General features: G+C 53.9%; 4 protein-coding genes across 4 annotated transcripts; all 4 read right to left on the bottom strand.

Annotated features, from left to right (window-relative positions):
* Positions 1-1063: 1063 nt before the first annotated feature.
* On the bottom strand, positions 1064-3373 carry J4E88_008483 (uncharacterized protein; the record flags this gene model as incomplete). The annotated part of the gene is made up of 1 exon (XM_049402093.1): positions 1064-3373. The coding sequence occupies one exon, from the start codon at positions 3371-3373 to the stop codon at positions 1064-1066; it is 2310 nt and encodes a 769-aa protein (XP_049252191.1).
* Positions 3374-3821: 448 nt separating this feature from the next.
* J4E88_008482 (uncharacterized protein) lies at positions 3822-4983 on the bottom strand (the record flags this gene model as incomplete). Its single annotated transcript, XM_049402092.1, has 4 exons — positions 3822-4089; positions 4154-4238; positions 4472-4777; positions 4980-4983. 4 exons carry the CDS (start codon positions 4981-4983, stop codon positions 3822-3824), a joined length of 663 nt encoding a protein of 220 aa, XP_049252190.1.
* A 52-nt stretch (positions 4984-5035) lies between these two features.
* Positions 5036-7648, bottom strand: J4E88_008481 (uncharacterized protein; the record flags this gene model as incomplete). Its single annotated transcript, XM_049402091.1, has 2 exons — positions 5036-6851; positions 7095-7648. 2 exons carry the CDS (start codon positions 7646-7648, stop codon positions 5036-5038), a joined length of 2370 nt encoding a protein of 789 aa, XP_049252189.1.
* A 1523-nt stretch (positions 7649-9171) lies between these two features.
* Positions 9172-12444, bottom strand: J4E88_008480 (uncharacterized protein; the record flags this gene model as incomplete). Its single annotated transcript, XM_049402090.1, has 2 exons — positions 9172-10752; positions 10780-12444. The coding sequence occupies 2 exons, from the start codon at positions 12442-12444 to the stop codon at positions 9172-9174; spliced, it is 3246 nt and encodes a 1081-aa protein (XP_049252188.1).
* Between the last annotated feature and the right edge of the window lie 912 nt (positions 12445-13356).

The raw sequence follows: 13356 nt of genomic DNA, 5'->3' as shown, positions 1-13356 counted from the left end.
CCACAAGAGACAGCGCCGGAAATGCTTTTTCCCGTCAGCTGGCGCTGCTGCACGGGATTATGTTTGCTTTTTCGGAGCTATCCGAAGTGATAGAATCCCATGGACCCTGGCAAGTGAGGACGACCAAGACTCCAACCTGAGCGATGGGTACCATACCCGTTGCTGATATCGCGGTCAACTTCTCCGTGCCACTCGTCGTCGTCGTCGTCGTCGTCGTCGATATGTCTAGTTTGAGGAGTGGAGCAAAGACGGGCATGGGCAGCAAGCGACGACCGAAAAAGTAAGTACCATGCAACTTTGGAAAGACCATCGAATTGTATGTCCCCATTCGTTGCATAGTCCGCCAAACGAGTAGGAGAAGATTGAAAGCTGCATTAGAAACACTAACTACACTCATCTAGAAGCGAGCCTCTATCCTGCGGAGGATACTAAAGCCAACACCCCTGTGTTTTTCTCAGTCCTCTAAGCCCCAACTCAGCTTTGCATGTACAATCGTAAAGGTCCTGTATCTAGGCCCAAGAGGGGGGGAACACGCTTCGCCGACGGTGATTGGATGGACAAGACAAAAACGAGACGTCTGGTAACGAGATCGTGGAGTCAATAGGCAGATTAGTCCTGTAACGTAGTGATGCTATGATATCGTATGGTGATGGAATATATAGATATCAACCCCTTGGACTACACCTTCGACTTGGTAAAACAATCAGAAGAGTAGAGAATATAGATAACGCGTCGTGTCTCAATCTTTGCTGTTACGGAATAACACTTTCTATCATGGTGTATTAAGGTGTAACTGTAGGTTATGCAGCGGGCATCGACAGTTTATACGCACATGTTGGCCACAGGAACAGTACATATAAACATTAAAACTTGGGTTAAGGTAGAACTTAAACACACATGCATAGAAGTTACTGTATAAATCACTTCTGAATCGAGTAGAAAGCTCACAAAACACGGTGATCCCCTTATATGGACATGTAATGTTCTGAATGTTTGAACGCTAAAAGCCTCGCATGCTATGGTCTCATACATTCAACCAACTACTCTTAGTCGTCCATAGCATCTAATCAAAACCCTCAAACCCACTCTCATCCGCACTCCCTCCATCCACATTCTTCCCCCCAACCTCCCTCCTCTTCGCCGCCTCCCTCGCCCCCTTCCTCTTATTCTCAATCTTGCGATCATACCCACTCTTACTACTAATCCTATCCACCTTGACCCCCTTCCCATCCCTCCCATCCTTACCCCCAACCTTCACACTCCTCCTCGCCTCAACACCCCTCCTCTTAAGCATCTGTCTCTCCCTCTTACTAGGCGTCGGCAACGCATCCAACAACCACTGTTTCACACTCCCCTCTCCCTCCTGCACCCCCCTCATCTTCTCGCTCGCCCGGATAACATTCGCAATAAGCTTCACAAACGGAATATCGTCTTGAGTGTAAAACGTCACAGCAACGCCCCCTTCGCGGCCAGCCCGCCCGGTACGTCCTACGCGGTGCACGTAGCCGGCTGCGGAGGAAGGGACGTCGTAGTTCACCACGCCGTTTAAACCGCGGAAGTCCACGCCCCGGGATAACAAGTCCGTGGTTATCAAGACCCAGATCTCGCCTTTTCGGAATCGCGTCATTATGCCATCTCTAGCCGACGAACTCAGGTCAGCATGTAGCACAGCAATCCGCGAACTACCGCCTGCTTCAGGCGGGATGTCGTAGAGGAGTTCGGAGTGGAGGGCGATGGCGCGGGGGATGGTTTGTGTGAAGACAAGAAAGGGGGGTCGCAGGATAGGAGTCGAAGTCGATGTGAAAACAGAGGTTGGATGCAGGAGTTGGCGCAGACCGAGGAGCTTGCCTTGTTCGGTTGCGGCGTAGGTTAGTTGGTGGGATATATTTGGTATGGCGGAGTCTTTGAGGCCGACGACGAGGCGGATGAGGGGGGGTCGTGCGGGGAGGGTGGTGGCGGGCTGGTCTGAACGTTGGGAAGGAGGTGAACTGGAGAGGGCGGTCCAGCGGTCGTTCAAGGTAGACGTAGTCAAACTGTCGATATTTGAGCCCATTGTTGCGGACCAGAGACCGATTCTTAGCTTTGGATTCGTGCAGGCGTTCCATATTGCGAGGGTTTGTTCGCGGAAGAGAGGGTCGAGGAGGACGTCTGCTTCGTCGAGGACGAGTTGGGATACACTGGGGATACCCGCGACGGTACCATCTGTGCGCTTCAAGGCGTTTAGCAGGGCAAGTGGTGTAGCGACCAAGATGGCAGCTTTCACAAGCTCTGCCCGTCGACCAGCTTGCTTCTTCTTTGGTGCTGTCGCCTCCTCGTCTTCCGACTCAGACTCGTCTTCGTCGTTGTCCGATACCTCAGCTTTCTCTGCGTCGTCCTGGGTCTCTTCTTCTGGCTCGTCTACAACTCGCATACCCTTCCTCATAAGCGTAGCCTTGACCGCCGTCCCCTTCGCCAATTTCCTCGCCTCATTAACAATCTGCGCAGCGAGTTCTCTCGTAGGAGCAAGAATAACGGCGCGAGGACCCTCTTTCGTATCCGCAGTCTTGCCCTCCGCAAGCAGAGAATCGATAATCGGTATCAGGAACGCTATCGTCTTCCCACTACCTGTCGGCGCCACGGTCAAAAGATCGATATCCCCATTATACTGAGCCCCAGACAAGCCCTCGGCGTCTTGTGTAGCCCCATTCGATCCCTCACGCCCCTTCTTGCTCAGCAGCAACGGCAGAGCTCCCAGTTGCACCTCGGTAGGTAGCTTGTACCCCTGCTCCGCTATATTCTCCGCCAGTCGTCTCGAGATACCGTATCGCGTCCGTAACTGCGCAAACGAGGTGAGGGGTTGTGGGTAGAGCGACTTCTTCGCATCCTTCTTCTTCTCCTTGACCTCCTTCTCCTTCTTCCGCTTCTTCGACTTCTTTTCTTTGACTGGCTCTTCTACTTGCGGCGCGAAGTCTTCCAGGACCGAAACCTTGAGCTTGTGCGAGCGCAGTATCCGCTTGCACTCGTCCACATCGTATGGCTCCTCTTCTACTTCCTCCGTTTCATTTTGAAGCCTAGCCTCTTCGTCTTTCTTCTCTTGCTGCTTCTGCTTCTTCCTCTGCTTCTTGGATAGCGTGCTTCCGTTCACGTCTTCTCTGCTTGCACCGCCGCCGAAGAAGTCGAGGTCAGCGGGCAGGTCATTTGCGCTAGGAGATGCGTCCCGCCCATTTTGCCCTCTCTTCCTCTTGCGACTGGTATTCGACGTGTCGGACGGTTGTGCTGGGTCGTCGTGGCCAAACAGCTGCGGGTTTGCGACGGCGCCGGAGGAGGGAAGCTTTTGCGCGGACGAGCTTGGCGCCGCTTTGGAGGATCGCGAGAGGAGTTTGAACACGTTCATAGTGGCAGGGGATCAGGGCAGAGTCAGAAAGAGCGAGTTATATCCTGTCCGGCATGGCGACTTGGGTTTTGTTCACACTGCAAAAGTTGGATGGATGCGCTCAGAAAAATAACTGGGCCGCGGCGGTTCGGCGCAACTAGCGCCGATCATTCGAGCATTCACGCAGCTATCATTATCGTTGGTTGACTGAAGTAGGTGCTTGGACTGAAGTAGATGCATTGCCAATAATTGCACATGTGTAGAAAATGGAATCTAAATCAGAGGTATGTGCAGTATACAGTATCGGATCCCTTGCATCCCGAGTGCACCGCAAACACACTTGCTCAGCTTCCCTGCCCGCCAAATCGTACAGTGTTTCCTCGCCGCCCCCTCGTCGTCCTGCTCGCTACCGTTGGAACCTTTGTGCATGCTGTAATAGTCGTGTCGTAGCTTCCTCAGCTCATCGCACTCAGTGGTGCTCGTCCTTCTTGGTCCTGTAGCCAACAAGCTTGAAACGGCCGATGATCTCGCCAACCGAGAAGAAGCCAATCACCTCGGCGACAACTACACCCATCGAGTACCATTGTTCGCGGGGGATGTTCCGGACTTGTGCAAGGACGTTGGCGGGTTGCTGCGAGGCGCTGTTGGCTTCGCTGGCTACGCGGTTGAAGAGCGAGGTTGGGTTGCGGAGAGCGTTCAAGGCGGGCTGGATGTAGTTCTGCATCGTCTGGACGGATCTTGGTGCAGTTAGTAATTATTCCGATACCCCAGTGTGTCGAGTGGTGCTGCTGGGAGGCTTACGGTGGTTGCATGCTTCGTTGGTGGGCAATAAGCTTGCCGAGCTCGAGTCCGACCCTTCCGTAGTAGGTAGCCTTGGGAACCAGTCCTGTGGTAATGTCAGTCGATAGTTCAGTTTGGAGTTTTCAGCTGTTCTGCGACTCGCGGCCACCCGTCTATCTCGAGCGAGCCATGCAAATATGGCTGCGCCTGATAAGCCATGTAGAGCTGTTCGGACAAGCCAATGCACTCCGCAACTTGCTCTCTCAGCTCAGACTACTGCACGCAATTCGCACATGGCCAATTGGTACCCTCCCCCGCCGCAGAGATGATGTGACTGACCGTTGACGAAGTTGACCATCCTTCCTACCCGTCCAGTGGCCTGCTGTGTCGCATTGTTGGCGGCTTGACCGGCACTCTGTGCGGCTGAGCTCGCCGAACTTGTGACCTTGGTGAGACCCTCTGATGCCTTTGACTGTGCCTTTGACGCGGTTTCCTTTACAGTGTTGGTGGCTTCGGCGGTCGTCGAGGCATTGCGGATGCCAGCGCGGCGGACGGCGAACGTCGATTGCCGTATGGCGGCACGTGATGCAGCGAGAGACATGTTGATGCGAATTGACTGAGGGGAGATGGGGTGTCGCCGGTCGTCTGCTCGTCTCGTGAGGGTGGATGGAGCTCGGCAGTGACGCTTGGTTTTTCAGCGGAGTCCGTGCGTCGTCGCCGCTTGCCGGCTCAGGGGATCAACCATGTTGCCATTACAACCTCAACAATCCCATGCTAGTCACAATGAGGTCACTTTCATGAGAGATTTGTAGTTGTATCATGAAAAATACGTGCTTCACTGTCATACTCATCTCCAGGTTATGCAACACTTCTCCAGTAGTAAACAATCTCCTCACAACACCATCACCAACTACCATCGAAACTCCTCTTCTTCTCCTTGGGCTGTCCCAACATCTCACCTTTGATCAGAAAGTTTAACTTTCTAATCTCAGTCCAGCGACTCAATGCGCCCAGCTCAAGCACACTCATCCTTCTCATCTTACCACTGGGGTTTCCAATCACAACAGCTTTCCAGTCACTGCCCCGGCCGACCTTTTCTAGGTCCTTGAACTCCTGCCAGGCTGCCGTGTCGCGACGGGTTCCGAATGTGTGGTTGGGTATAACTTGTACGGACTTGAAGCGACAGAGAACAAGGATCAGAAGCACAGTGATGCCAAAGAGAATGCCCGCCGTAGCACCCGTGGACTTTTGTGCGCCAAGACTTCGCGTCATGTTACCGCCTACCATGGTCGCGACAGCGGCGAGGACGAAGGCAATGATCTGGCTAGCAAAGATACCAGCAGTAACACGTGGAAAGGAGGTGTAGTTTGTCCTTCGCCTGCGATCTTGGACAGCCATGCTTTGCAAGCGATGTCGCGTGTTGACTCCAGGTTGCAAGTCACATGTATCGAACGTCTCCATCATCAGGCCATGGCACTCGGCTATAGCGAGGATACTGAGGAATCCTACGGCGCCAGCGAAGATAATCGGTACAAGCCATGGTTGAGGGCACCTAGCCGACGAGACAGTGTACGCCATGCCCATCAGCGGAAGCGTGAGCGTGAAGATGGCGCGGCGGACAAGATGGCTCGACCAGGTAACTTGCTTCTGGAAAGTCATCGAGTCGGTGCGGAACGCACTTTTCCGCTCACGGGAGAAGATGCCGGCTTTCGTCAAGGGGATGGCGAGGAAGGCGCCAATAGCTATCGATATAACGCCTGCGCCCACCTTTGTTGGTTTCCATCGGTAGTCTCGCGACAAGAGAGCGCCGAGAAGGACAATCACAAGTACCACCTGCGCGTAGATCCATCCCAGGTAGAGTGCCAGGACGAGGAAGCCAGGTTGGCAGAGCATCATTGTCATGAGCTTGATACCCGCCCACACTTCTTCAAACCAATACTTCGGTCCCTCGGTCTCGATATGTAACTTTACCTCACCCCGACTCACGCGCCTGGTAATATAGTTCTCGTCTCTGTCGTACACCTCAGTTACAGACTTCCGAAAGGGTGCGCGTCGCGTTTCCGAAGTCGTGATGTTGAGGACCAAGGCAAAAGCCAGAATCACGACGATAATGTAGAATCCCCACTGCGGCGATAGACGGTCGATGATCGCAGCGCCAATCTGAAAGCCGACGGCAATGGAAGCAATCCAGCACCATGACCAGATACCCAGCCACATACCCATACCCCCACCATGGCGGCGGACATCATTCGCGACAACGAACTCTTGGTGCGGATTCTTGGACTGTAGCGAAGCCCCAAAGAGATCAAGCAGTACAGTGATGTAATTGACGTTTGCGAAACCGAGGACGAGACCAGATACACCACGCGATAGCAGAAGGCCGACACGATACCTTGCCTCCTTGTTGTGGTAGCCGCTTACAACAATAGCTTGGGGAAACTGAAGTGGCAAGGCGATCGCTAGAGAAGCGAGAATGTAGGGCTTGCGTCCGTGCAGGAGAGGTAGTGTCCAAGCGAAGAAGGTCGAGATGGCAAGTCCAGCGTAGAGTACTGCATTGCCTATGATCACGATATGGCGTTCGTCTGCGAGAGAGTACTGGATACGAGGTACCTCACCAGCGTAGATACCGACGATGATGCCAAGCAGAGCTGTGTTGATGCATGCAATACTGGCGGTTAGACGCTTCTTGCCCGTAGACCAGTTTCTCGCAATTGGCTGTCTACGGTGATGTCGATGAAGACTAAACGTATGATGGTGTGCCTGTTCCCGCACAGTGAGTTCGCCGCCATATGGTTTCGATGGTACATCATCCTCGTCGGATGAGCACTCGGTTTCACCGAAGCCTGAATCTCTTGGTTCGGGCCGAGGCTTGGGTCGACACACAAGCTCTGGGCTGTGGTGGCGTCGATGTCGGTGTCGTGTGGAATCACCGTGGTGGCGTCGGCGAGAGCGACCACGAGACTCATCTCGACCCACAGGACGGAGGACAAAATCCACATGTTCTCTCGGAGCTGGCTGAACGAGCTTGGGCAGAAGCAGATCGGCATGGAGGTGGTCTCGTTCGCTTTTGCGGTCACTAGACGAACATGACGACGTAGAAGAACTGCTTTCTTTTCGCGCATTCTGATTCGAGTAGGCCCAGTCGTAAGACACCGAAGCTCTTGGCAGGTCAGCATGCAGACGGACGTCGGGGGCGATATCATCCAGAACAGTCTGATCAACGACAACCGGGAGTATGTTGTGAGTGCGAGAAGGCGAGCTTGAAGACTCAGACACCTTCAGAGGAAGAGCAGTTGTCATGAGATATTCGGGCTCGGCGGTAGCGTCGTGTACGGCGTCTCTCGCCCCTTCGATAATCGTGTACAGTTCTTCCATTTGGCCCCGATCATCGGCAACCTCTGCAACCGCGGCAGCTTCCTGTACCATGTCTTCCAAGTCTTCTACTGCGTTGCTAATCTTTCGTTTTGCCGCCCGCTCGAAGGTAACGCGGGCTGGTGCCGGTTGCGTGGGAGACATTGTGACTCTAGAGATGACTGCCGGGGGTGTGCTGGTGCAATCTGACGTGCTGGACTGTTGAAGATGACTCGGGACCGGCGCGAGGCTGTCAGCGCGAGGGCGAGCATCGTGCACATGGTTGACCCCTGACTCGTCAACGTCTTGTTTGATATTTACGACAGAAAGCCTCTTTTGTGGTTCATGTGACTGCGATATGGATGTTCGATGCGCTGACCTTAACGGCGTTACTGTATTAGTCGCCAATGAGAAACGACGCGTTTGGGCTTGTCGATGTCTCGTCACTGGGGATGGGCTACTGGTAGCTGTTGATGGAACCCGACGTTCACCTGCTGGTACTGATGACTTCCTTCGTGGCATCGGTCTGGTCGTGATAATGGGCTGAATCCCAGTCGCGAGAGTCACCTTGCCGCTAGGTCGCATGCTTGGTGATGGAGACGGCTTAGGGCTTTCGTGACCATCTACAGGCGAGCTGCATGGGCTTTCCACAGTCGTGCTGTTCTGACCATCCGTGAACGTTGCAGCCACGGCCTGTGAAGTTTTGTTGCTGAGCCAGGGAAGTCTGTCCGATGTCGTTCGTGTTCCAAGCTTCTTGCGTTCCGGTGCCTTCGTCATCTTTGGGGGAGTGATCGACGCCTTCGAGGCATTGTTCTCAGACTCAGTCATGTTGTTGAGTGAACGATTGATTGGATTGGTCTGTATGAGACGGCGAACACGTGTGAACACCAATGACGGCAGTTTACGCGCTCATGTGAAGTTTGCCGATCGAATTGCTAGAGGGTTGGAGTGAGATGTCGGCCTAGAAGGTGAGATGCAAAATGAATATGAGACGACCAGCTTCGACTGCTCGCAGGTAATCGCAAGCAGGGCGGCGGAGGCGGAGGACGTAGAGGGTGTAGAAGAAGCTGGTCGTTGTAGCGATGAGACAAAGGATGGACGGCTGGAAGGTATGGAAGCGGTGTCGTGTGAGTGCGATAACATGGAGGTTGAGCTAGCTCTGTTTACTTGGCTGACGCACCTGGCCTTGGACTCGCTCTTTCCGTTGTTGCATACAAAAGGCGCAGGTGACTTGAGGGGCAAGTCCGACACCCACCCACGTTATCTAAAATCAAACTAACGGCATTCATGACCTGCAATGCTTCTTGTATCTCACTTGAACTCGTTGCTGGAAACACTGTATTACGCTATATCTTGCTAACTCCCCTTCCTTCCGCTCGCGACGGAGAAGAACATTCCATATACGCCGTGAAACGCATGGGTGAAATCAAACGCCAGATACCCCATATCGTACGCCGATGTACATTTCCCCGAGAAGAGAAGGTAAAGCCTTGATCATTCGAGATCGGGTATCAAAAAATGCGAAAACACGTGTTTGCGCGTCTAAATATGCGGGTAGGGAACAGATGTTGTTAGAAAAAGAACATGTGTGGTGAAAAGACGATAGATCGAACATGGAAAGAGCGAAAGGAAACCATAGCGCGAACGCTGTGTGAACAGGGAGGAGGCCCGCAGCTTTCTCGCGCACACTAGCCACCACCCATACCAAACAAGAACTTCAGCTCTGATACGCTGAGCTTGGTAAGGCTCTTCGACGCATTCTCATCCAGCGCCGCATCAATCTGCTCACGCTTCCTATCCTGGATAGCAATGATACGATCTTCCACGGTCTCCGGTACAATGATGCGGTGCACATATACTTCACGCTCCTGGGGCATACGATGGGCGCGGTCGATGGCCTGTTCTTCGATGAAGGGGTTCCAGAAAGGGTCGAGGATAATGACCTGAGATGCTTTCCAGAGGTTGAGACCCGCGTTACCGGCTTTGAGAGAGACGAGCATAATGTTTTCGTTTGGGTCGTCCATGAAGGCGTTTACGGCGTCGGCGCGCTCGTCCATCTTCATGCTGCCGTCGTAGCGCTGGTAGGCCAGTCTTTCTCGGTGTAGAGGTACTTCGACGAGATCGAGCAAGGAAGTGAACTGGGAGAAAACGAGCGTCTTCTCAGTCGGATCATTCTCCTTGATCTCTTTGAGCAGTTCAACAGTCCTGCTGATCTTCGCAGACGGAATGAAGGTCTTGTCCAGGCGACGCAGGTAGCGCTTCTTGGCGCTCTTGTTGCGGAGAGACTCTTTCTTGAGCTGAGCAAGAGTAAGCTTGGGTTTGGCGCGTTCCTTGCCCTTGCCCTTGTTGCCCTTGCCAGACTTCTTTGCCTTTGCCTTTGACTTTGACTTCTTCTTAGACTTGGACACAGATGCGGAGCCTAGGTCGTCGTCGTCATCTTCCGCCTCATCGGCAACGTATTCGTCTTCCTCATCATCGTCAACGACGAAGCCAGCAAGGTTGCCCTTCCTGTCGACATCCACTGCATCCTCCTCGTCTTCGGAGATGTCAGAATCAGAGTCATCTTCTTCAGCATCGCCCTCCTCTTGTTCTGACAAGTCAGCTGACCCAAGCCGCTCTGGGCAGTGGACCTTGCAGAAGTGCTTGTAATCTGTGATCAGTTTGGCGCTGATATCACCACGGCAGTGTGGGCACAAGGCCGGTGCAGCTTCATCATTGCCATCTTGAGCGGTTCGCATGGCCGGATCCATGATCTTCTGGACACATTCACCGCACACCGTATGTCCACACGGGATGAGGATCGTCGGATTCGGATCGAGATCAAGGCAAATCGGGCAATCGAAAGACTCATTAGCCTTCAGTCGCGCGACGACCTCATCACTCAGTTCCCTGGCGCGGCTCAAGAGATCGTGTTCATCGATAGCCTCGGTTGCTGGTTGACTGAGGTCTTTGATAAGATGCGGATGACAGCATGCTTGGCGGAGGCGAAGCAGGAGAACCAAGACGTTGGCGTAGTTGCTTGTGACAGTACCCTTATCAAGGAACTTATTCATCTGAAGCTGCGACTTGGTTTCTAGAGCCTTGTAGAGCTCATGTTCTTCGTCTTCGAACTCCACACTATCGATGGCAGAGTGCTTGGGAGGGATCTTGGAAACAGGCTGCCCATCAACGACAGCGTCTTTCCGACGCCGGAGCATGATACCCTTAATTACGATGTGAAGACGGTTCTGTGCACCGGTCCGCGCGCGTGGCTGAGTGCTCTTGTAACCCTAGATTTCGTTAGTAAAAGATCGTACCCAATAGTCAGAGTCATCTGTACTTGCCTTTGCAATGTCCATGCTATACTTGGTCCATGTAGTATACGGCGACATCTTCAAGAACCGGAGAAGAGGGAAAAGCTCGTCAACGCTGTTCATCATGGGCGTACCAGTCATGCACAAGCGGTGTTTAGCCATGAGGTCAGCGCACGCCTTGGACGCCTTGGAGTTCCGGTTCTTGATATTGTGGGCCTCGTCGATGATGATACGATACCACATGCACTCTTGTCCTAGCAGTGCGAGCCTATCCTTGGCCTTGCGGCGCATGCTAGGATTGCGGAGTTCTGCGTCGTTGGCCATCGCCTCTTTGGAAGACTCCTTTTGCTTGTATTCTGAAGTCAGGGAACCAAAGGTGGTGAGGACGACGTCACACTGGCGAAGACGAGCGAAATCAACGTTCTTACCACTGCCATGATAGAGGTGAACCTTGAGCTTGTGGCGAGGATGGATATGACGCTCGATCTCCTTCTCCCATTGCCGCATAAGGGCGACAGGCGCGATGATGAGCGTTGTCTTGCATGCCGGATCTGTGGGCGGATTCGCGCAAATGAGAGCGAGAGCCTGGATGGTCTTGCCCAGACCCATATCGTCTGCAAGAATACTGCCCTTGGTCGCGCCGCGCTCCTTGTCGAGCAGCCACGTGAGACCTATGCGCTGATATTCTTTCAAAGTACAAGTCATGGTCTTGGGTGTGGGCGCTCGCTTTTCTTTGTCCTCTTCGTCAACACCAGCACTGATGCTCTGCAAGAGCTTCTCAATGTCTTCCGCCTCATTGACATTGAGCGGGAAGCGGCCATACTCCTCTCCGTCACTGCTCCACCCCCGCATGTGTTCGGGATAATCTGCTTCAGCACGAGGCTGATAAGGGAAAGTCTGCGGCACAGCGAAATGACTACCTGGTGCACTGGGTGCGATCAGAAACTCAGCAAGCTCTTCCGGAGCCATGAACTCTTGGTTGAACGCATCTGCTGGTAGCATGGTGCCATTGTCACTTCCTCCCTGATAGTTGTTGAGCTCCGGGAATGGGTCCATATAGTGTGGGGCGGGATCTGGCTGCGCGTGTACATGGATAGGAAGCTCGTAATTGCCAGGCGGCGAAGGTGGATTCGATTCAGTCAGGTCGACAAAGTCCATAGGGTCAGAGTGACGAACCCGAGCGGCCTCGCGACTAGGAAGCGATTGTGACCATGGACCAACGGGCGAAGTTGGAGTTACCGGACTAGGCTGCCCGCTGACACGCTTGGCTTCGGGGTAGTCGGTTATCCCAAGGCTGCGCTTGCGGCTATGTTGTGGTTCAGGCAGAGGCGGCGAGGGCGGTACTTGCATACCATACGACGACCCGTTGGTGTATGACGGGCCGCTATGGTAGCTTGTGTGGTTGTTTCCGTTGGCATGTGTCCAGTCACCATTCTCGTTTGAAAAGACCTGGCCATATGCGGTCATGGCGTTGTTGGGCTGGAAGCCATTCTCTGTGATGGCAGTGACCAGGGCATCGCGCTCGCTTTGGTGCTGCTCAGCCGACCGCTGCTGGTATAGCGTCTGGAGCATGTTCTCGTATACCGGCCGATCAGCGGGATCAATGGCTGGAAGGACCTCTTCGAGCATCTGAATATTGTCTTGGAGGCTCATACCGTCGGACGCCATCTTGGGCTAGACGGTACCGTGGTTAGGTATGCGAAGGAAGCGAGTCGGCGGTTGTACCAGGGGACGTGGTGGTGGGGTGGGAAGCGCCAGCAGTGCGGCGCAGGGCGAATTAAGTAGGAGAGGCGCTGCCGGTGCTGCGGCGAGGACGCGGTGAATATGAAAGTGAATGGGGAGACGATTCTGGTGAAATCAGGCAGCCGTGCTTGCCTCAGCTGGGAGGGAAGGCGCCGTCGAGGCAGTTGCGATGTGTGGGCGCGACGCGTCTGGTTGCGCGGACCTTGTAGGCGTACGACGAAGCAGGAAGCGACGAAGAAGGTTGTGAAATGCAAACAACGAGGTTGCGACAAAGAAGCGAACACGGGTTGAAGAAGAAGCAGACTAGGAAAGCGAACAAGGCGCTCCCGTCTACCGTATTGGGGCCATGATAGCCTTGTCGCAGTGGGGTGTGGGTTGAGCGACGACTTGACGACAGGGAAAGATAATGCGAAAGGCACTGCGCGCAGTCCGACATGTCGCGTCCCCCTCCGCCGTTACCGAGAAAGGGCAGCCTTTGCTAAGCCGAAGCGTGATGTCATCCGATACCAATCAAATCAATGAAAGCACGTCTCCAGGCGAAAATACTGCAAACCAACGCTACACAGGGCGTGTGGAAAAAGCCCAGTCCTACCCAGCTGCTGAGTTGGCCACGAGGCTGAAAGCTGAAGGACTTTGTTTTCTGCCCTGTTCTGATGCTCCGGTCAGCAAACACGCCTGTAGTGAGCTTGGCGTGCATCCATGTACAACGACGTCAAGCGAGGCGCGCGAGAGACGCGAAATTAGATAGTGAACTAGCTGCATGTAGTGGCTTTGACGTCCATCATAAATAGACGCCATGGGCGAGCATATCCGTCGCAATTAGCAATTGCCCATTCC

The sequence above is a fragment of the Alternaria novae-zelandiae genome, assembly GCF_023758075.1.
Source record: "Alternaria novae-zelandiae strain BMP 2774 chromosome Unknown scaffold_19, whole genome shotgun sequence".
NCBI lineage: Eukaryota > Fungi > Ascomycota > Dothideomycetes > Pleosporales > Pleosporaceae > Alternaria > Alternaria novae-zelandiae.
This window is presented reverse-complemented; position numbering and strand designations above follow the sequence as displayed.